This window comes from Thamnophis sirtalis, unplaced genomic scaffold, assembly GCF_051295495.1.
Source record: "Thamnophis sirtalis isolate CommonGarterSnake01/CBP01778 unplaced genomic scaffold, rThaSir2_p1.2 scaffold_2, whole genome shotgun sequence".
Lineage (NCBI taxonomy): Eukaryota > Metazoa > Chordata > Lepidosauria > Squamata > Natricidae > Thamnophis > Thamnophis sirtalis.
In genome coordinates, this window is record NW_028261382.1 from 96,105,990 (window position 1) to 96,127,159 (window position 21,170).

Genomic DNA, 21,170 nt, shown 5'->3' on the forward strand with positions numbered 1-21,170 from the left:
AAGAAAGTCCAGTTGCTTTTGGCGGTGGGGGGGGGGGATAAATAAAAAGCATCTTTGGAACTGCCAGAAATCTGGTTTCGTATCCTATCCTTGACCAACTGGCAAGCATCTCCTCTTTAGCCCCTGCAGTGATCCTCTAAATCTGGTGGGACTGTCCCCTGGCTTGATCCCCGAAACAAAATAACCCAACATTTCTTATCTCAGATCCATATTTAATACAATACAATAGCAGAGTTGGAAGGGACCTTGGAGGACTTCTAGTCCAGCCCCCTGGCTAGGCAGGAAACCCTATACCATTTCAGACAAATGGCTATCCAACATCTTCTTAAAAGCTTCCAGTGTTGGAGCATTCACAACTTCTGGAGGAAACTTCTGTTCCACTGATTAATTGTTCTAACTGTCAGGAAATTTCTCCTCAGTTCTAAGTTGCTTCTCTCCTTGATTAGTTTCCACCCATTGCTTCTTGTTCTACCCTCAGGTGCTTTGGAGAATAGTTTGACTTCCTCTTCTTTGTGGCAGCCCCTGAGATATCGGAAGACTGCTATCATGTCTCCCCTGGTCCTTCTTTTCATCAAACTAGACATACCCAGTTCCTGCAATCGTTCTTCCTATGTTTTAGTCTCCAGTCCCCTAATCCTCTTTGTTGCTCTTACTTCACTGTAATCCATCTGAGCAGCCCCCTTGGGCAAGTAGCCTTCGACTGGATTGGCTGATTTCAGAAGTAAACCTCTTCCTCTTGCAAACCGTTTTTTTCCTCAGGCCATCCCTACTGACTTTGGCCGTGTTTTGACCATCATCTTGAATTCTATGCATGGCTCTGGAGCTGGGTGATGAATCCAGATCCGGCGCGGAAAGTAGTTTCCAAGTTCAACAAGATCTATTTGCTCTTTGTAGGTTGGGTTCAACAGATCCCCGGATACCCAAGCTAGGAAGATGTCGGCTAACCTTGGTGTGATCTCCTTGGCTTCTTTCGTTTCTCCAAGCCTGGAGTTTCTTGTTGATCTTCCTCTTGGCGAAACTGAAGATCTCCACCAAAAACATGAAGGAGACGCCGTACATCGCTAGGATTCCACCCTTGAGCGTCCCGTACGTCTCGGGGGACTTCATCACGGAGTGCATAATCCAGGCACCGCCGACGATCCGCAGCCCCAGGAAGAGAGCCACGAACAAGATGTCCACCACATCGCCGGCCAAGCTGTGGTAGCCCCCACTGTCTCGCAGGAACCAGCGCATTTGCAGAAACGGGTTGGTGATCTCGCTCACGAAGATGAGGGCGTTTAATTCGGGGCCCGACTTCCCGGTGTCCAAGACCAGTGACATGCCGCCCATGCTTAGCAGGTGGTGAGTGAGCATCAGGTCGCTCTCGCCGTCCAAAAGGACGCACCAGCAGAAGTCAAAGATGAAATAGCCCAGCGACAGGCAGAGGATAAATTCTTGGAGCGGCGTGTTTGGGTGGCCTAGAAAAGGGGTAAATTAGAAAAAAAAAGAAAAGAAAAGCAATTGAGTTTTGTGCTTCCCATTTTGCATTTTCTCCCGTTCTGAACATTCGAAAGCAGTGAGGGTCTAGGACAGGGGTGCCAAACACAAGGCCTGTGGGCTGGATCCAACCCAGTGGTGGGTTTCAAAAATTGTTCGAACCTACTCTGTGGGTGTGGCCTCCTTTGTGGGGGTGGTTTGCTGCCCATGTGACCGGATGGGAGTGGCTTGCTGCCCATGTGACCGGATATGAAGATGCCGACGACACTTGTCAGAACCACCTTAAATTACCTCACACACAGCACTGGCATGCATAAGAATAGGATGTAAAGTTGTTTTTTAAAAGGCATCTTTGGTTTGCGTTAAAACAACTTCAACACACGCAATGTTCTGATTGCACCACAAACGCAGTAGTCATCCTTACCTTTCACAGAGGCACTGAGTTTTATAAATAGGAGCATGATAGTGTAGAATAATCATATCCAAGGACCAGTGGTGGGTTTCAAACAATTTTGGAACGCCTTCTGTAGGTGTGGCCTGCTTTCCGGGTCCACTGGTGGAACCTCTTCTAACCGGTTCGGTAGATTTGACGAACCGGTTCTACCGAATAGGTGCGAACTGGCAGGAACCCACCTCTGATCCAACCCATGGGGTGCTTAGATCTGGCAAAGCGGGGCCGCTCTGGAAACAGCAAAGGACCAGCCCTCAGTGCCTCTGCCAGCAAAAACAGAGCTCGGGGCAGAGGTGATATTCAGCAGGTTCAGAAATTTTGAGTAGTTCAGAGAACCAGTAAATACTATCTCTGGCTGGCCCCGCCCAATCTATTCTCTGCCTTCCCGAGTCCCAGCAGTTCGGGAGGAAATGGGGATTTTGCAGTATCCTTCCCCTGGAGTGGGGAGGGAATGGGGATTTTGCAGTGACCTCCTCCTGCCACACCCACCAAGCCATGAACCTCTAGTAAAAAAAAATTGAATCCCACCACTGCCTCGGAGGCTCCGTTTCAGCCACAATGTCCTCCTGCAGCCCTCTGCCAGCAAAAACGGAGTCCAGGAGGGCAGTGTACAGCCTCGCCGAGCTCCATTTTCGTGGGCAGAAGGCTGCAGGAGGCCACTGCGGCTGAAAACGGAGCCTGGGCGGACCACACAAAGCCCCCCCCCCCAAGCTTCGTTTTCCCTGGCAAAGGGCTACAGGAGGCCATTGTGGCTGAAAACGGAGCCTCGATGAGTGGACGTTGAGATGGCCACACACCCCACCCCCTCCTCTCTGTGGCAGCTTCTCAAATATTGTAAGCGGTCCCAGTCCAAAGCACTGAAATGATAGATTTTAAAGCTGGTTTAGCAATAGCAATGGCAGTTAAATTTATATACCGCTTCATAGGGCTTTCAGCTCTCTCTAAGCGGTTTACAGAGTCAGCATATCGCCCCCACTGTCTAGGTCCTCATTTTACCCACCTCGGAAGGATGGAAGGCTGAGTCAACCTTGAGCCAGTGAGATTAGAACCGCTGAACTGCAGATAGCAGTCAGCTGAAGTGGCTGCAGTACAGCACTCTAACCACTGCGCCACCTCGGCTCTTATAATGTGGATCATCGTCTGACATCCTGAAGCAGTGGTGGGTTGCAGGTGGTATGCCCCGGTATGGCCGTACCAGTGCCTTCTGGGAGCACCAGGTACCGTTCTGGTACGGTGCTCTGGAGTGCCCACCTGCCATCCTTACCTGTATTTGAGGTCTCTGAAGCTTTTGCACATGTGCCCGGAGCATAAGGGGCCTGCACGATGCTCTGCTGAGCAGCTGCAGCATCACAGGAGGTAAGGAAACATGCGCACGCACGTGCTGCATGCATTCATGTGGTGGACGCCGGGCCCGTTGCACCGTACCTGTTGCACCAGGATGCGGAACCCACCGCTGTCTTGAAAGTTTAATAAATTTGCCAGCTGAGCTTTGATACACATTCCTTTTACCTCCCCGCTGTCACCCGAATCAACCTTCTGCCAAGAAAATATCCTACGTTGCTCAAAGAAAATTATAGGGGAACGGCATCAAACATCGCCTGTGGGAATCAAAATGTTTTAGTCTAGACTTCAAAATCTCTCTTTTTAAAAAAAAAATGATATCAGGGCAGCCAGTACTGCATAATAGGTGAGGGAGTTTGCCATACCAAGAGCCGAGGTGGCGCAGTGGTTAAATGCAGCACTGCAGGCTACTTCAGCTGACTGCAGTTCTGCAGTTCGGCTGTTCAAATCTCACCGGCTCAAAGGTTGACTCAGCCTTCCATCCTTCCGAGGTGGGTCAAATGAGGACCCGGATTGTTGTTTGGGGGCGATATGCTGACTCTGTAAACCGCTTAGAGAGGGCTGAAAGCCCTATGAAGCGGTATATAAGTCTAACTGCTATTGCTATACTTTGAGTTCCATTCTCAGTGGGGTTTGACGAGTTTCCCCACCGCTCCCTCAGCGTTAACTTTTTCTAAGAGAAGGCTTGTTTTAATCATGGGTTATACAAGCCATAACTGGCTGGCTTTGGCCCACTTGCTGAGCTGTAACTTATAATTTGGCAAATTGCAGCGTTCGGGTTTAAACAGCGTATCAAGGGGGGAAACCACACTTTGCCGTCCATAACTACTGGCTTCATCTACTGCAGCACGCTAAGTCAGAGCCGAGAAAACCGCATGAATATGAACCGGTTGTCAAGCATCAAAAATCTGATCCCGTGCTGCAGTGGTCTTAATGTGTGAAAAATGGTCATAAGTCATAAGCAGTGCTGTTGAAACAATGAATGGTCATTAATAGCAATAGCAGTTAGACTTATATACCGCTTCATAGGGCTTTCAGCCCTCTCTAAGCGGTTTACAGAGTCAGCATATCGCCCCCAACAGTCTGGGTCCTCATTTTACCCACCTCGGAAGGATGGAAGGCTGAGTCAACCCTGAGCCGGTGAGATTAGAACCGCTGAACTGCAGATAACAGTCAGCTGAAGTGGCCTGCAGTACTGCATCCTAACCACTGTGCCACCTCGGCTCTTAAATAAATGGTTGTAAGTCAACGCCACACGTAGAATTCTGCTTCCAGTTTTGGACACCATACTGTAAAAAAAGATGTGGAGACTCTAGAAAGAGGGCAGAGAAGAGCAACCAGGATGATTTTAGGGGACTGGAGGCTAAAACACGATGAACGGTTGCAGAAACTGGGCCTGGCTAGTCTAGGGAAGAGAAGGACCAGGGGAGACAGGAGAGCATCTTCCAATATTTGAGGGGCTGCCACAGAGAGGAGGGGAGGTCAAGCTATTTTCCAAAGCACCTGAAGGCCAGACAAGGAATAATGGATGGAAACTGACCAAGGAGAGATTCAAGATAGAAATAAGGAGGAATTTTCTCCTCCTTTGGCCTTCAGAGCTTGTGGGAGCTTCATCACGGGAAGCTTTCAAGAAGAGATTGGACTGCCATCTGTTGGAAATGGTGTGAGAATGGTTTCCTGTTTGTGCGGGTGGTTGGACTAGATGACCTACAAGGCCCCTTCCAACTCTGTTCATCTGAACCTATCTAAGATTATCTGACTGGAGGCTAAAACATATGATGAACGATTGCAGGAACTGGGCATGGCTAGTCTAGTGAAGAGAAGGACCAGGGGAGACAGGAGAGCATCTTCCAATATTTGAGGGGCTGCCACAGAGAGGAGTTAGGGGGTCAAGCTATTCTCCAAGACACCCGAAGGCCAGACAAGGAATAATGGATGGAAACTGACCAAGGAGAGATTCAACCTGGAAATAAGGAGGAACTTTCTGACAGTGAGAACAATCAACCGATGAAACAGAAGTTGCCTTCGGAAGTTGTGGGAGCAGTTTCAAGAAAAGACTGGACTGCCATTTGTCAGAAATGGTGTCAGGTCTCCTGCTCGGGTAGGGGGTTGGACTAGATGACCTCCAAGGTCCCTTCCAGCTCTGTTAATCTGTAATCTGTATTGTTGTTCGGTCTCTTCCCGCCCCCCCAATTTGTGCACATGGCACTTCCATAGGCTGCTTATTCTCCATGCTTGAGCAGTGTCTGTCTTTCCTTCGCAGCTCCTTCGGAGTCGGACAGGTGTTGTAAAGGCGCATTAAACAAAAAAAAACCCTAAACCTTCATCCTTGATCCTAAATGCCTACACCAGTGTTTCTCAACCTTGGCAACTTGAAGATGTCTGGACTTCAACTCCCAGAATTCCCCAGCCAGCGAATCTTCAAGTTGCCAAGGTTGAGAAACACTGGCCTACACAGTTTCTCCATCATCCAGGTCACGGTTGTCCCAAATGTGCTTTTTCAAAGGGCTCCACACCTTTTGCGCTACTCAGGTGACCCCCGAGGGCACAGATAAACCTCCAAGTGGCTTCAAAGACTCTCAGTGGGAGCCCTAACAACCAGAGGACTGTAAAGTCTATATAAACATTTCCACCCTCCACCCTTCCATCCGAACTGAAGAAGCTTCTGGGATGAGAAGCGAAACCCCTTCAAGGAAAAACAAAGTTCAGTTGCCTTTTTTTTGGGGGGGGGAAGCACCTATGAGACCTTGAACCTAAATCTACACACCAAAGACTCTCCCTGGAGCAAATGAAAGATGTTTATGGGAGGGTATTAAAGCTGAAACTCGAAATTCTCTTTGTGAGGAAACCCTGCGTAGATCACGACTCCTCCAGCTGGGATCACATTCCTGATTCTCTCCTCCTTGTTTTCACTCTAATTCTCCCGGTAAACATACTGGGTTTTTCTATGGTGAAAGGGCAGAATGCCACGGCTTACTATTCATTGAATACTCCTCAAAATACAGGATATTATTTTTGGTGGTGCTGCTTCGCTGTTATCACCCTCAGAGTAATGACAGGGCTCCCACATGGCTAATAAGGAGCAGGGCTTGTAAATGCTGCCCCTGTTGTAGGGGGCAGAGAGCCAAAAGCTTAGAATAAGACTTTCCTCCGAGGAATTATTTGACACACAAGGCTGGCAGGTGCTGCGTGAAAAGGGTTCAAGATCTAATCCCAGAGAACGAGAGCTAAACTGAAGGCAGGAGAGGGCTTGTGAGGACACAACGGAGGAGGCCACATGCAGCCAGCACAACTGAATCCACATCTTAAGTCCCAGCGTTAAAGACAGGAAGCAGTGAATGAGACACATACACACAGAGACAGAGATGCAAAATGGGTGATTGCGGAAGGGGGGGGGCAAAAGTAAAAGAAAGAAAGAAAGAAAGAAAGAAAGTAGAATGGAAGGAACTGAGGGAGGGGGGGAGGAAGAAAAAAGAGAGAAGGGAAGAACAGACAGAAGGGAGAAAGGAAGGAAGAAAAGGGAGGGAGGAAAAAGAAGGGAGGAAAGAACAGAAGGAAGGAGGGAGGAAGGAAAAAAGGGAGGAAGAAGGAAAAAAGGAGGGAGGAAAAAGAAGGGGAAAAAGAACAGAAGGAAAGAGCAAGGAAGAAAAGAAGGGAGAGCGGAAGGAAGGAAGAAAGGGGAAGGAGGAAAGAACAGAAGGAGGGGGAGGAAGAAAAGAGAGGGAGGAAGAAAAGGAGGGGGTTGAGGGAAGAAAAAGAAGGAGGGAGGGAGGAAGGAAAAGAAGAAGAAAATAAGCATGTTACTCCCTCAGCTTGCCTCACATGTTTTTGGTATGTCCTCCTGGGGTGCACTGTTTTCACTTGCAGAAGGAGGTTTCTAGTCCTTATGACTGAAACTGGGTGGCCACTCTGCTAGCAAAAGGCTCAGAATTCCATAAACCATCACCGCCTCCCCCAAACATTATGTAAAGAGCGGGATAAAGCTAAGAGCTCTTTGTTGGTGGCTGACTTTATACCTGCCACCTTGACACCCGGGGTGTCCAGTGGAGACCTCAAAGAGCCTCCGTCTTCTCTGAAACTCCCGGGATTCGTGCTTCAGAAGTGACAGAAATATCCTTGCAGGGCGAGTCCAACTTGTCCCTGGCTCTGCACTACCCACCTGCAACTTGTAAAGAAATCTCGGTGTTTAATTGGGTCACCGAGGCCTGTGCAATGCAGTGAGCAACAGGGCTTAAGAGCACCCGAATGCAACATTCAAATCCCTATTTACAACCCAGATTGCTGAATCGCCTAAGATCCCTTGTGATCTCTCGGTCTCCTCCACCCTGCAAAGTTGAGGTGAGCTGAGAGGTTTCTGGGTTGTGGGGAATATAGCAGGGACATCTAACATTTCCAGTTGGCAGTTAAGAATAATTACCATTTTGGGGAGGTTTGCAGAGTGCAAAAACTTTTTTTTTCCTTTTGGAAAACTCTTTGATTGATGAGAATTAGATTGATCAAGTGCTGTGCCAGCAGAAACAAAGTCTTAGGGACTGCAGATTGTCAGCGATTTCCTTCTCCAGCACATGGATAAATACACCTGGAAACATCTACCTACCTACTCTCTCCCTACCTACCTACTGTATTTCTCTCTTTCTCTTTCTCTCCCTCTCCCTCTACCTCCCTCCCTCCCTCTCTCCCTACTCTCTCTCTCCCTATCTACCTACTGCATTTCTCTCTCTCTCTCTCTCTCTCCCCCCCTCCCTCTTATCTACCTACCTACTTTTTTTTTAAATTGCCTCTTCAAAACTTTGGTGCGTCTTATACTTCAAAAATTCAGGAATAAATGGAACGACTTGCCTCCAGAAGTTGTGGGTGCTCCAACACTGGAGGTTTTTAAAGAAGAGATTGGACAATAATTTGTTTGAAATGGTCTAGGGCCGTGATGGTGAGCCTGTGGCACACATGGTGGAAGTGGCACGCAGAGCCATCTCTCCAGGCCCGTGAGCTGTCGCCCACTCTGAGTTCCGGCGCGCCAGCCAGCTGGTCTTCATGCACACGAGAGCACCAAAAACCAGAAGAGCAGCCACCCGGTGCGCAGGCACATCAGTAATGGGTTCTGGATCCTGTCGTAGCCGGTACACAGCGCACGGGGCCGGGCATCCTTGTTGGGCACTTGCACTCCGCATGCATGCACATGGCACCACCCTGTGACACCCAGCTGCTTGGTGGAGGTTGCGCAGGCCCCGCATGCTGTGCGTGCATGCGCAATCAGCCCGTTTGCATCAAAACCTGGTAAGGAACGTTAGACAGGCAGGCGGGCCAAATGAGCCACTGTTCCGGTATGGTGGCCGCTGCTCCCAGCTACCACCGGTACACCCCTACCGGGCCATACCTCCCGGAAACCACCATTGATGCACATGCCGGGGAGATTATCTTTCGGTTTCCGGCGCGCATATGCACACTGGCCAGCTGATCTTTGCGTGTGCATGCTTGCCACAAACTGGAAGGCCATGTGGCCGGTGCATATGTGTGTGCTGGAAACCGGAAGATCATTTTCCCGGCGTGCACATGTGCATCGGGTGGCTGCTTGTCCAGTAACCACAAGGCCTTTAAGACTGGCTGCGGAGACCCCCGTGAACAATCCATGGAGTCACCATCAGGTGGAATTGGAGCTAAAGGACTTCTAACTAACTGTTTTGCACTTATCATGGAGCGTATTAATTATGGGAAGAAGTGAGAAGCTGTTTCCCCTGGGAATTTTTGATGGGAAAAGGGAGAAAAAATTACAATGCATAATATTATACATATTAACTGCAAGTAGAACTGTACTAGCACAGAATTGGAAACAAACAGATATCTCCCCCAGATCCGATTATATGAAAGAAAATCTACAAATGTGCAGAAATGGATAGACTATCTATGGAAATGAAGGAGAGGGAAGACACTGAGTGTTATCAAATTTGGAATAGATAGTACTCCTGGCTTGAGAGTAAATGCAAAACTTGAGGTGTAAAGGGTAAAAATAGAATATATAGAGAGTATTTAAACAAGGATATAACTTGGGATAGTCATATAGGGATGGAATTCCTTGTAAACAGGATTATTACGAAAAATATGTATACCGATATGGAAAAGCTGTTACGTGTAAACATATGTTTTGTGTTTTGTTTTGTTTTAAATGTTGGAAAATGTAATAGATACTATTTTTAAAAAATAAATAGAAGAGACTTCTAACTAACCGTTTTGCACCTATCATGGAGCGTGTTAATTATGGGAGGAAGTGAGAGGCTGTTGAGGAAGAGAGGAAAAAAGTGGGGAGTTTCTCTATAGGTACCTATTCTCCTATAGGTAGAGCCATGTTGGTGGATCGTTGCTGGAGAAGTCATATGAGTTGGGTGGAAGATGAAACTAAAATGGATGGTGGCGCATGGACAGCTGACAATGTGCAGGAGGAGAACTTGTGGCGATCAACAAAGTCACCTGGATTAGGAGAAGCAGCGACAAATGGGCAAGAAGGCTAAGGACTTGATCCTTAGGTTGGGAAGTTCGTAATTTAAAGCTTAGGATCATCAGCCCATCCTCTCCTTCCTCCCTCACCCCAGGATAATAACGTAGGGTGACCTCTGAGGACAAGAATCGTAGGACATTGGAGAACCCAACGAAAGCTTCAGCTGGGCCAAACTGGAGGACCAAGCTGGGAAGCGTCCCTCTGAATCTGTGGCTTGAAGCACAGAGGCGCTGTATCTTCTGGAAAGCTCAGCCCAGCTGCTTGGACACAGTCATAAGACACATCTGTCAGGTTGGGTTGCAAGAATGATATCTGTACATGCCATTGACCAGTAGGGATCTGGAAACAGCGACAGTGGGCCCTGGAGAAGACTGGTGGCCACAACGCTTCAAGGACCAGATTTCGTGGCATAACTTTGACGGGTCCTTGGTGTTCTCCAAGCTTGTTATTTTTTTTCTTGCAGACAATTCATTACCCAAACGAGATACCCTCACCAGGATGTTACCTAATTTGAATAATGAAACATCTGCAAGAAAACAATCCAGCTCAGAGAGTACCAAGGACCCATGAGCCTCAGCGGCACAGCGGTGAGAGTGCAGTACAGCAGGCAACTTCTGCTGACCGCCGACTGACTGCAATTTGGTAGTTCGAATCTCGCCAGGCTCAAGGTTGACTCAGCCTTCCATCCTTCCAAGGTGGGTAAAATGAGGACCCAGATTGTTGGCGGCAAGAGGTTGACTCTGTAAACCCCTTAGAGAGGGCTGTAAAGCACTGTGAAGCGGTATATAAGTCTAAGTGCTATTGCTTCACATCTGCCAACTGCTAACAGTTCGATCCTGGCCAACTCAAGGTTGGGTCAGCCTTCCATCTTTCCAAAGTGGGTAAAATGAGGACCCAGTTGGTTGGGGGCAATAGGCTGACTCTGTAAACCACTTAGAGAGGGCTGTAAAGCAGTATATAAGTCTTAAGTGCTATTGTTATATCAACCCTGAGCTACAAAGAGTATCCTTTGCTGGTCTAACTTTGCCTAGTCCTGGTTTCAAGGCTGAGACAGAGGGAACTTAAGATCACCCACTGGTACTGTGGTGGAAGAGGCTGATCCATTAAGCCAGTCTGATACCCCTTGCTTCTTCCAATACGCTGGTGGAGCTTCACTCACACCTTCCTACCTGCATGAGTCAGCGGCCAGGGACCGTCAACGAAGACCACGTAGCCAGAAAGGAAAGTGACCATCAAGCCATGTAAGAAAGTGACCACTCGACAGCTCCATTCTGCGCCGCGATGCCTGTTTCGATACCAGAAACCCCAGTAGAGGAAAAGCCAAGCCCAGGTGCTAATGATGATTTGGAGAAGGATGGGCGACATGTTCTTGTAGCTAAGAAGAAGCAAAAAGAGAGTGAGAGAAATAATATGTACATTAGCCCAATGACAATGAAGCTGCTGGCTGGGGAATTCTGGGAGTTGAAGTCCAGACAAGCTGACTGAGGAATTCTGGGAGTTGAAGTCCAGACAAGCTGACTGGGGAATTCTGGGAGTTGAAGTCCAGACAAGCTGACTGGGAAATTCTGGGAGTTGAAGTCCAGACAAGCTGACTGGGGAATTCTGGGACTTGAAATTCATTCACGCTGACTGGGAAACTCTGGGAGTTGAAGTCCATTCAAGCTGACTGGAGAATTTTGGGAGTTGAAGTCCATTCAAGCTGACTGGGGAATTCTGTGAGTTGAAGTGCAGACAAACTGATTGGGGAATTCTGAGAGTTGAAGTCCACTCAAGCTGACTGGAGAATTCTGGGAGTTGAAGTCCATTCAAGCTGACTGGGGAATTCTGGGAGTTGAAGTCTACACATTTTAAAATGGGCAAGGTTATGAAGCACTAGACAATTATGTCTTCCTGCTTTCCTCCCATTGTCTTTCTCTCTTCCTATTTCTCTCATCTTCTCCCTCTTTTTTTTCTGCAATACTTAGCCGAAATAGTTAAATGATTGATAGATAGATAGTAAGAGAAGCCAGTTTTATGGTAGTCTGATAAAAAAAGTTACAATTGAAAAGCTAAAAAAGCTAATGCAAACTAAAAAAAAGAATAAATAGTAAAAGTAGGAAGCGGAGTTAGAAAAAACAGAACAACAACAGAAAAGAAATTAAGAATTCAGTAAGGAAAAAGAAATATAGAAAGAAATAATTTCCTCCTTCATCACAACAACTATAAACAATTAACATCTCCTCCTCTTAAATTAAAACAAGTGATCTCTTCTTTCCATATCTTATCTATAAACAAAGTCTTAATATCTCCTTGTTTGGTCCTAATTAGCAGAAGTCCATTATGGGTTAAGAACATATCTAATTTAACCTCGATCAAATAAACCAATTTTATATTATTTACGTTCACTTTTAACGATCTTGACCATTAGTCCTTTCAAATAATGTCCTAGAGAACTTGATTTTTTTCCTCCATTTTTTTCTTTGTCTCCTGTTACCAAATTCTTCAAAGTTTTAGCAAGCCTCTTCTGAAAATCCAATATAGAAAAAATATTGAGGTTGCTTTCTTTGTTATTTGTACATCTATTTTAATTAGTATCCATTTTTTTTGTACACCCTGTGCAGCATCTCCTTCCATTACATTCTTGTAATCTGTCATTTTAACATCCATTTTCAGTTCTGGGTCAGTCTTGCTTCTCTTTTATAACATCTAGCAAGATTTAAGTGTTATTCTCCTTCAATTATAATATTTAGTTCCTTGTGGTTCCCCTTAATATCCAACTTTCAAAGACTCATTCTACCTTTGTTTAAAGAGATTTTAAAAAAAATCCCACAGGAAGTTTATTTCAATTAATTGCAAAATCCTATTTCAAATCCACCAGATCCTTTAGTCTGTTTGCAAAATTCCAAAATCAAAATTCTAACTCCTTTGTGCATATTAATTCTGAAAGTATTTTGAAGTCCATAAGTTTGTATTTTAAATGTCTTTCGCTAAGGGTTGAAGGAAATTTATCCAGGGTTATAAAACTTGTTGATTTAAAGGCTCCTAATGACTGGAAAACAATTAACAAGCAATTTCCAAACGTGGTTGGTGAGGAAATTATGCAATCCAATATCCAAATATTAAAGGTGGGTTGAGCAAGATAGTTATTATCTCCCAGAACGCTAAACCTATTGGAAAACGCTGTCTTGCAGTCTCTTCCTGATGAGCAGCTGCACGGAGGACTAGTGGGCAATCTCGGTTCCACCACAAAACCGCGTTCCACTAAACTGCGCTCGACGAAACAGCATAGCTGATGTCATCAACAGGGCAACAACAGCATGGAGACAGAAGCACGCTGTAAATGCTAAACCTAAAATTAACCCCTAAACCTAAACCTAACCCCCCTAAACCTAATCCTAAACCTAACCTTAAACCTAACCCTAAACCTAACCCTTAACCTAACCCTCAACCTAATCCTAACCCTTAACCTAACCCTAACCCTAACCCTAACCCTAACCCTTAACCTAACCCTAACCCTAACCCTAACCCTAACCCTAACCCTAACCCTAACCCTAACCCTAACCCTAACCCTAACCCTAACCCTAACCCTAACCCTAACCCTAACCCTAACCCTAACCCTAAACCTAACCCTTACCTTAAATTGAATCGGCTTGCTTTCAAAGCGCTATTTAAAGCGCCCTTCTTTCTCCGCGCTGGCTGTTGTCGCCCTGTTGATGACGTCAGTGACGCTGTTTAATCGGGTGCGGCTTAGTCAAGTGCGGTTTTGACGGGTCACGGGCAATCTCAAATCCTTTCCTGGTCCAGGAAGGACAAGGAAAACTGGCCCACATGACAAGTTTTTTTTTTTTTTTGCTAGAAATGCAGACATCCTGGAACTTCAGTCCATCAGCTAGAAACCAGTAAAGTGAGCCATCAAGGCCTCCAAATCTCTATGGCCAGTCAACAACTTTACTCTCTTCTATTCAATGACTTTACTCTAGGTCCTCTGTTCTAAGACTTCCCTCCTACGACTTTAATTTCTTAATTTTCAAAAACCTACATCATTGTTTAAAAATGTTATACACAATTAACAGGTCAGGGGAGTAAAGGTACAGCTTCCTCTCCCACATACGTGCTAGTCGTTCCCAACTCTAGGGGGCGGTGCTCCATCTCCATTTCAAAGCCGAAGAGCCAGCGCTGTCCGAAGACATCTCTGTGGTCATGTGATCGGCGTGACTAAACGCCAAAGGCGCACGGTACGCCGTTACCTTCCCGCAAAAGGTGGTCCCTGTTTTCCTACTTGCGTTTTTATATGATTTCGAACTGCTAGGTTGGCAGAAGCTGGGACGAGTCACGGGAGCTCACTCTGTTACGCGGCGCTAGGGATTCGAACCGCAGAACTGCCGGCGATTTTCTAATCGACGAGCTCAGCGCCTTAGCCACTGAGCCACCGTGTACCTCCATCCAGGTACTCACCAGCAAAACCCCAAATCCTTGAAACAGAAGAAAGATGACAAATCCAGGAAAAGGTTTAGCAGTCAGGTACGGTGGTCTCTTCTGTTGCTGATTGGGAACGAAGTTGTGGGATTCCCGAACACCCGTCTGTCTGGAAATCTTCCTCTTCCTCCTCTTACTTCCTCCACAACCCTAAGGACAGCTGAGCCTCCAAACTAGTTGCTACAAAGGTGGAATGCCCTTCACGAGGAGGATATCAGCTTCTGGAAATGAAAACTGGATGGTTGCTGTCTCTGCTGTCTTGTTTTCCTTTATATAATGACTATCTGTCTCCATCAGCAGTCCAAACCAACCAGATTCTTTCCTAATGACACTTCAGAAGCATCTGAGTTGAGTCTTCAGATTGGCCGTGACTGTTTCTCTGGTGATAGGAGGTTCCTTCCTTCTCGGCTGAGGAATCGGTGGCCCCATAGCTTTCCCATGACACTCCCGGGAAAGCACTTTGCAAGAGTCAGTGCAGGACCAGGTGCTGAATACCCAAAATACTTCTAGAAAAGGCAGGATGTCTAGCTAGAATTATAGATGTCCTGAGATGGTTATGGCACAGCTGTTCCCTCTTGACAGAATCCTTCTTCCTTCCTTCCTTCCTTCCTTCCTTCCTTCCTTCCTTCCTTCCTTCCTTCCTTCCTTCCTTCCCTCCCTCCCTCCCTCCCTCCCTCCTTTCCTCCCTCCCTCCCTCCTCCTCCCTCCTTTCCCTTCATCTGATTTCCTTCCTTCTTTTCTTCCTTCTATTTCTTTCTTTCTTTTCCTCCTTCCCCCTCCCACCTCCCTTCCTCCCTCTTTCTTTTTTCTTTTCCTCATTCCCCCTCCCCACTCCTTCCTTCCGTCTTTCTTTTCCTCCTTTCCCCTCCCTCTTTCTTTTTTCCTTTTTCCATTCCTCCCTCCCCACCCCTTCCTTCCTTCCTTCCTTCCTTCCTTCCTTCCTTCCTTCCTTATTTCTTTCTTTTCCTCCTTCCCCGTCCCTCCTCCCTCCCTCCCTCCCTCCCTCCCTCCCTCTCTTTCTTTCTTTCTTCTTTCTTTCTTTTTTCTTTTCTTGTTCCCTCCTCCCCCTCCTTCCTTTGTTTTTTCTTTCTTTCTTCCCTCCCCCTCCCCTCTTTCTTTCTTTCTTTCTTTCTTTTTTCTTTCTTCCTTCCTTCCTTCCTTCTCCTCCCCCTCCATTCCTCCCTCCCTCCTTTCTTTCTTTCTTTCTTTTTTTCTTTTCCTCCCTCCCCTCCCCACCCCTTCCTTCCTTCCTTCCTTCCTTCCTTCCTTCTTTAGAGGACTGAAAGCTAAAACATATGAAGAACCATTACAAGAATTGGGTATGTCTAGCTTAATGCAAAGAAGAACCTGGGGTGACTGAGGGCAGTCTTCCAATATCTCAGGGGCTGCCACAAAGAAGAGGGGGTCAAACTATTTCCCAAAGCACCTGAGGGCAGGACAAGAAGCAATGGGTGGAGACTAATCAAGGAGAGAAGCAACCTGGAATTAAGGAGTAATTTCCTGACAGTTAGAACAATTAATCAGTGGAACAACTTGCCTCCAGAAGTTGTGGGTGATCCTCATCGGAGGCTTTTAAGAAGAGATTGGATAACCATTTGTCCTGCTTGAGCAGGGAGTTGGACTAGAAGTCCTCCAAGGTCCCTTTCAACTCTTGTTATTCCCTTATTCTGTTGTTTTTATCCAAGACAGTGAAAGTCTCCCAACCTTCGTGTCTTTTTCACTCCTTCCTCCCATTCAAGATCAAGTCGATGTTTCTGTTTCTCTCGCACAGACAGAACATCCTGCCCCATGTTTCCTGTAAAGCGATCCCCCTCATCTTCCATGCCATGGACTACAAAACACAGCCTTCCCAGCCAAGATAGTCACGGCGAAGAGTCCAGGGCTGGAGGGAGATTTGTGTCCTTCCAACCAGCAGAAGGATAGCTTGATCCCATGGCTTCTTCTACAACCCACACACTATCTCTGGATCACTTCTACGACAGCAAAACTTAAAGAAAGGAAGCCAAGCTTGTTAAACTGCTGGGCTTCACACATATAGTCCTTAATTATGGTTATCTTTATCCAAATATATCCTACTTAATAATGCTGCCATTGTGTAGTGCAGACAATAAACCTCCATGTTGCTCTTTTGACTATGCCAGAGGTAGTTATATTACAATTTTTAAAAATAAATAACTTGCAAACATGTTGTGAAGTTGTGTCCTGTGGATTAACTGAGATGCATCAGATTTAAAGGATCAGATTTGCATCCAGCTAAAAGGAAAGTTCCTTTTGAAGCCGACGAATATTCCAGTGCAACCTGAAATTTCTTTTTTTTTAAAGATTATGTATGTATGTATGTATGTATGTATGTATGTATGTATGTATGTATATGTATATGTGTGTTTTCTGAGGTTTTCGCGGGTGTTAGTATGTAGGTCTTTGGTTATTCGGGTTTTCTCCCGCATAAAATTGGAGGTGTCTTGGCGACGTTTCGACGAAGTCTCATTCATCATCTTCAGGCTTCGTGCTTCCAGGAGCAATGTGAGATCTCGGCTGTTTCTTCCTTTTAACTGCCAGTGGGGGTTTGAGCTGATTGGGTGGGAGCTTGGCTGTGTTCTGATTGGGTGGAGGTGTGTTCTGATTGGTTGGGGGGTTTGCGTTTCATGTAATGATAGGAGTATATGTATATGTGTGTATATATGTCCCCAATTCGGGTCTGAGCCTGGTGCCGAAGCCAATGATGGACGCCAGACACGAGGTGCAGGTTTTCTGATTGCTTTTTATTGGAGCACTCCAAGGAAAAGGGTTCCTGGTCAAAAGGCCAAGAAAACCAAGAACAAAGGATTAAGTGAGCTTTATCCATTTTCACTAAAGGAGAAAGCGGGACAAGGTGAGATAACAAGAAACATCCTCTAATAAACATTTCAGTACTAATTCTACAATTTGTTCCATTGGTCTCTAGCTGACCCTATTCCTAAGCCTTGGCTAATGAATGCCCCAGGAGTTCTCTAATACACATTTCATTTACTGCAGGCCATCCCTGCAGTAACATATATAAAAATAAAACTGACTTCCTGTTTGCCCATAGGGCCGTTTTTGTCCCTCCGGAGGCTTTAGGGAAGCCTCCCGAAGACTCCGGAGGGTGAAAAACAACCCAACACGCAAACCGGAAGTTTGGGAACTGACTTCCTGTTTGCCCATAGGGCTGTTTTTCTCCCTCCGGAGTCTTTAGGGAAGCCTCCCGAAGCCTCCGGGGGGCCTCCAGGGTGGGGAGGCTGTTTTCGCCCTCCCCAGGCTTCTAGAAAGCCTCTGGAGCCTGAGAAGGGCGAAAAATGGGACCATCGTGTGCCAAAAACAGGAGGGGTCATGCAGGCATAGAATTAGGGGTGTGGACACACCCGTGCATGACCCCCCCCGCACTCTCCTTTCTTTTGGCACACAATGGGAAAAAACTTTTGTCGGCGCGCATTTGTCGATGTGCTTTAGTGGGCGCGGTTTTGACATCGCGGTTTCGTCGCCGCGGTTTCGTCGGCGTGCATTTGTCGGGCGCGCATTTGTCGGTGAACCTTTGCAATGTTGTTATGAGTTCATAAGATTGCTGCTGCTGACCAAAACGTTACTCCTGTTTGAGGTTGATAAGTAGCTTCATCTCCAAGGTGCGAGAAATAAGGAGCCCAGCTGATTCTGATTCTTGTCAGAATTCCTCCAGCGCAAGTCATGGTCAGAGTCACCGATGCCTTAGTCACCTCCTGTCTTGACAATCGCAATATGTTTTATACGGAGCTGCCTTTAAAAAATATCTGGAATCTTCCACGGGTTCTTAATGTGGCCGCCCACGTTGTTTTGTGTAGGTGTGGATTTGCACAATGCCTCTCCTCCCTTGTGATCGCTGCATTGGTTGTTGATTCGCTTTTGGGTCCAATTCAAGGTGTTAGTTGTCATCTTTGAAGCCCTCCGTGGCTTAAAGGTAAAGTAAGGTAAAGGTCCCCCTCGCACATATGTGCTAGTCCTTCCCAACTCTAGGGGGCAGTGCTCATCTCCATTTCAAAGCCGAAGAGCCAGCGCTGTCTGAAGACGTCTCCGTAGTCACGTGGCCTGCATGACTCAACGCTGAAGGCGCACGGAACGCTGTTTACCTTCCCACCAAAGGTGGTTCCTATTTGAATTTTTATCTATCTACTCGCATTTTGTACGTGCTTTCAAACTGCTAGGTTGGCAGAAGCTGGGACAAGTAAGAGCCGAGGTGGTGCAGTGGTTAAATGCAGCACTGCAGGCTACTTCAGCTGACTGCAGTTCTGCAGTTCGGCTGTTCAAATCTCACCGGCTCAGGGTTGACTCAGCCTTCCATCCTTCTGAGGTGGGTAAAATGAGGACCCGGATTGTTGTTGGGGGCAATATGCTGACTCTGTACCATTCATGGTCCTTAATTTGTAGTGGACCATCAACCATCATCTCTGCCTGTTGTTCAGAGCATGTGACCAAAGGGATAATCACTTTTTACACTGTAATAATTGTGGTTTATTAATCCATATTTAATGGCTTGTAGGAGCCCGGCCAAAGTTTACTCAAGTAACCCAATTTTCTGCATTTGCATGATCCAGTGAGCCGTTAATAAGTCACCTGGACTACGTTTACAGCACACTAGTAAACGATTACACTCAAGTCTAGTTGGCTAATGTTTGCATGTCAGTGTGTTGTGAGAAAACAGCCGGCAATGTAAGACTAAGCTTCACATGACTACTAAACCAACATTAGACACGTTGAATCAGTGGTGGGATTCAAATAATTTAACAACCGGTTCTCTGTCCTAATGACCAGCAGGGTAGGTGGGGCTTGGTGGTCATGTGATTGGGTGGCTGTGGCCAACTCAACATCACTCAGGTTGATGGGCGCTTTGTCTTAGCTGTTACAATGTAATAAGGGTTAACCAGAGAGGCAGTTTCTGTAAGCAGGGCAACAAAGATGAGGCTAGAAACACCACCAGAATGTTTCCTTCCTGCCTTCCTTACAGGATTAGCCCTGTAAAGTGGAAAAAAACAAAATGAGATTTCTTCCAACAACCGGTTCTCCGAACTGCTTAGAAAGCTACCAACCGGTTCTCCCGAATAGGTGCGAACTGGCTGAATCCCACCATTGCGTCGAATCATTCCAAACACCACATTTTGGTCAATTTTGGTCAATGGTCAATTCGTTTACCATCTTCTCTTGAATGTCCAATGTCAATTTCATCTTCTTCCTTCACCTTCTTTGGCGGTAATAATACAATGCTCCACCAAAAGAAGGGGCTACAGTGTCTAAATGTATTGTGTTAGACTTGGATTTTGCTATGGTTGAGATGGGGAGAGTCAGAGGTGGTATTCAGCCAGTTCTCACAGATTCTGGAGAACTGGCGGTGGAAATTTTGAGTAGTGCGGAGAACCGGCAAATAGGCTGGCCACGCCCATGTTGCCTCCCGGCTGATCTTCTTTTGTTGCCCTGAACAGGAGAACGGAGCTGGAAAGCAGGTTAGTGGGGTGGGGAGGGAATGGGGATTTTGTAGTATCCTTCCCCTGAGAGACCCACAAAGCCACGCTCACAAAGCCACACCACACCCACAAAGCCATGGTCACAGAACCAGTAGTAAAAATGTTTGAATCCCGCCACTGGGGAGAGTGTATTGACAGACACAGAGAGTGTAAAAGACAGACACAGAATATTACTTGATGTGGAATAGATTTTAAGAGTGGTTAGAGATAAGAGGTAGAAATTAGATGAAGAAAGATTATTGCTACGTATGAATTAAATATGAAGGTGGTTTATAATTATAAATATGCCAATATAATTAACAGAATTACAAATAAGTTAATATAAAGGGAAAGTGAGCCAAAATTATTCTGCTGTATTATTACTATTGCTTCTAGTATATATGTGTTAATATTTTGTCTTGTTCTTTCTTTGTCTTTCTTTTGTAAATGATATACCCTGACAATATGCTGTATTCAAAATGTTTATGAATTTAGAGAGAGAGAGAAAGAGAGAGAGAGAGAGAGAAAGAGAGGGAGGGAGAGAGGGAGAGAGAAAGAGAGAGAGAGAGATGGGGGAGAATGTGCAGGGTTAGCTCCATCTAACCCTGCACATTCGGTCTCCTCCGAATTCCATCTACTAGCCAGTGCAAACTGGCAACTACCCGGAGGAGAGCCTTCTCGGTGGCTGCTCCGACCCTCTGGAACGAACTCCCCATGGAGATTCGGACCCTCACCACCCTCCAATCCTTCTGCGCTGCTTTGAAGATCTGGCTGTCCCGGCTGGCCTGGGGTTAAGATTCCAACCCCACCCGAATTGTGTGACTGTTGTGCTCTCTTTTAATATGTTGTATTGTTTCAATATTGGAATACTGTTTGTCTTCCCCCCCCCTCCTTTTTTGAATTGTGAGCCGCCCTGAGTCCCCCCAGGGAAAAGGGCGGCATACAAATAAAGGAAATGAAATGAAATGAAATCTACTTCACTAATTTACGGACTTGCTGTCAAAACCAGACAATTGGTGTATCTGCCAGTGGTGGGTTTCAAACATTTTTACTACCAGTTCTGTGGACATAGCATGGGCCACTACCAGTTTATTCTGGTCAATTAAGCCTCCACATTTCATACTGCAGAGATTGTCCATTCACAATTATAGCAAATATTCATGATTTACAAGTCTAGGTGCTAATTTATTTTTTAGTTTAGTTTTTTGCAGATTCTAGAAAATGACCCAGCAGACTGTGGACATTTGCTGCTGTAGGTTTCTTGAAGATGGCCGTGGCTTGGTGGGCATGGCAGAGGAAGGATACTGCAAAATCCCCATTCCCTCCTGATCAGCTGGGACTCGGGAGGCAGAGAATAGGTGGGGGCGGGGCCAGCCAAAGGTGGTATTTTAAATGGTTCTCTGAACTATTTAAAATTTCCGCTACTGGTTCTCCAGAACTGGTCAGAACCTGCTGAATATCACCTCTGGTA

At 46.3% G+C, this 21,170-nt stretch overlaps 1 protein-coding gene across 1 annotated transcript; it reads right to left on the minus strand.

Annotated features, from left to right (window-relative positions):
* Window positions 1–867: 867 nt before the first annotated feature.
* On the minus strand, window positions 868–11,123 carry LOC148049004 (TLC domain-containing protein 5-like). Its single transcript, XM_087703514.1, has 2 exons — window positions 10,928–11,123; window positions 868–1,457 (listed from the first exon to the last, which is right to left on the minus strand). Exons 1-2 carry the CDS (start codon window positions 11,121–11,123, stop codon window positions 868–870), a joined length of 786 nt encoding a protein of 261 aa, XP_087559640.1.
* Between the last annotated feature and the right edge of the window lie 10,047 nt (window positions 11,124–21,170).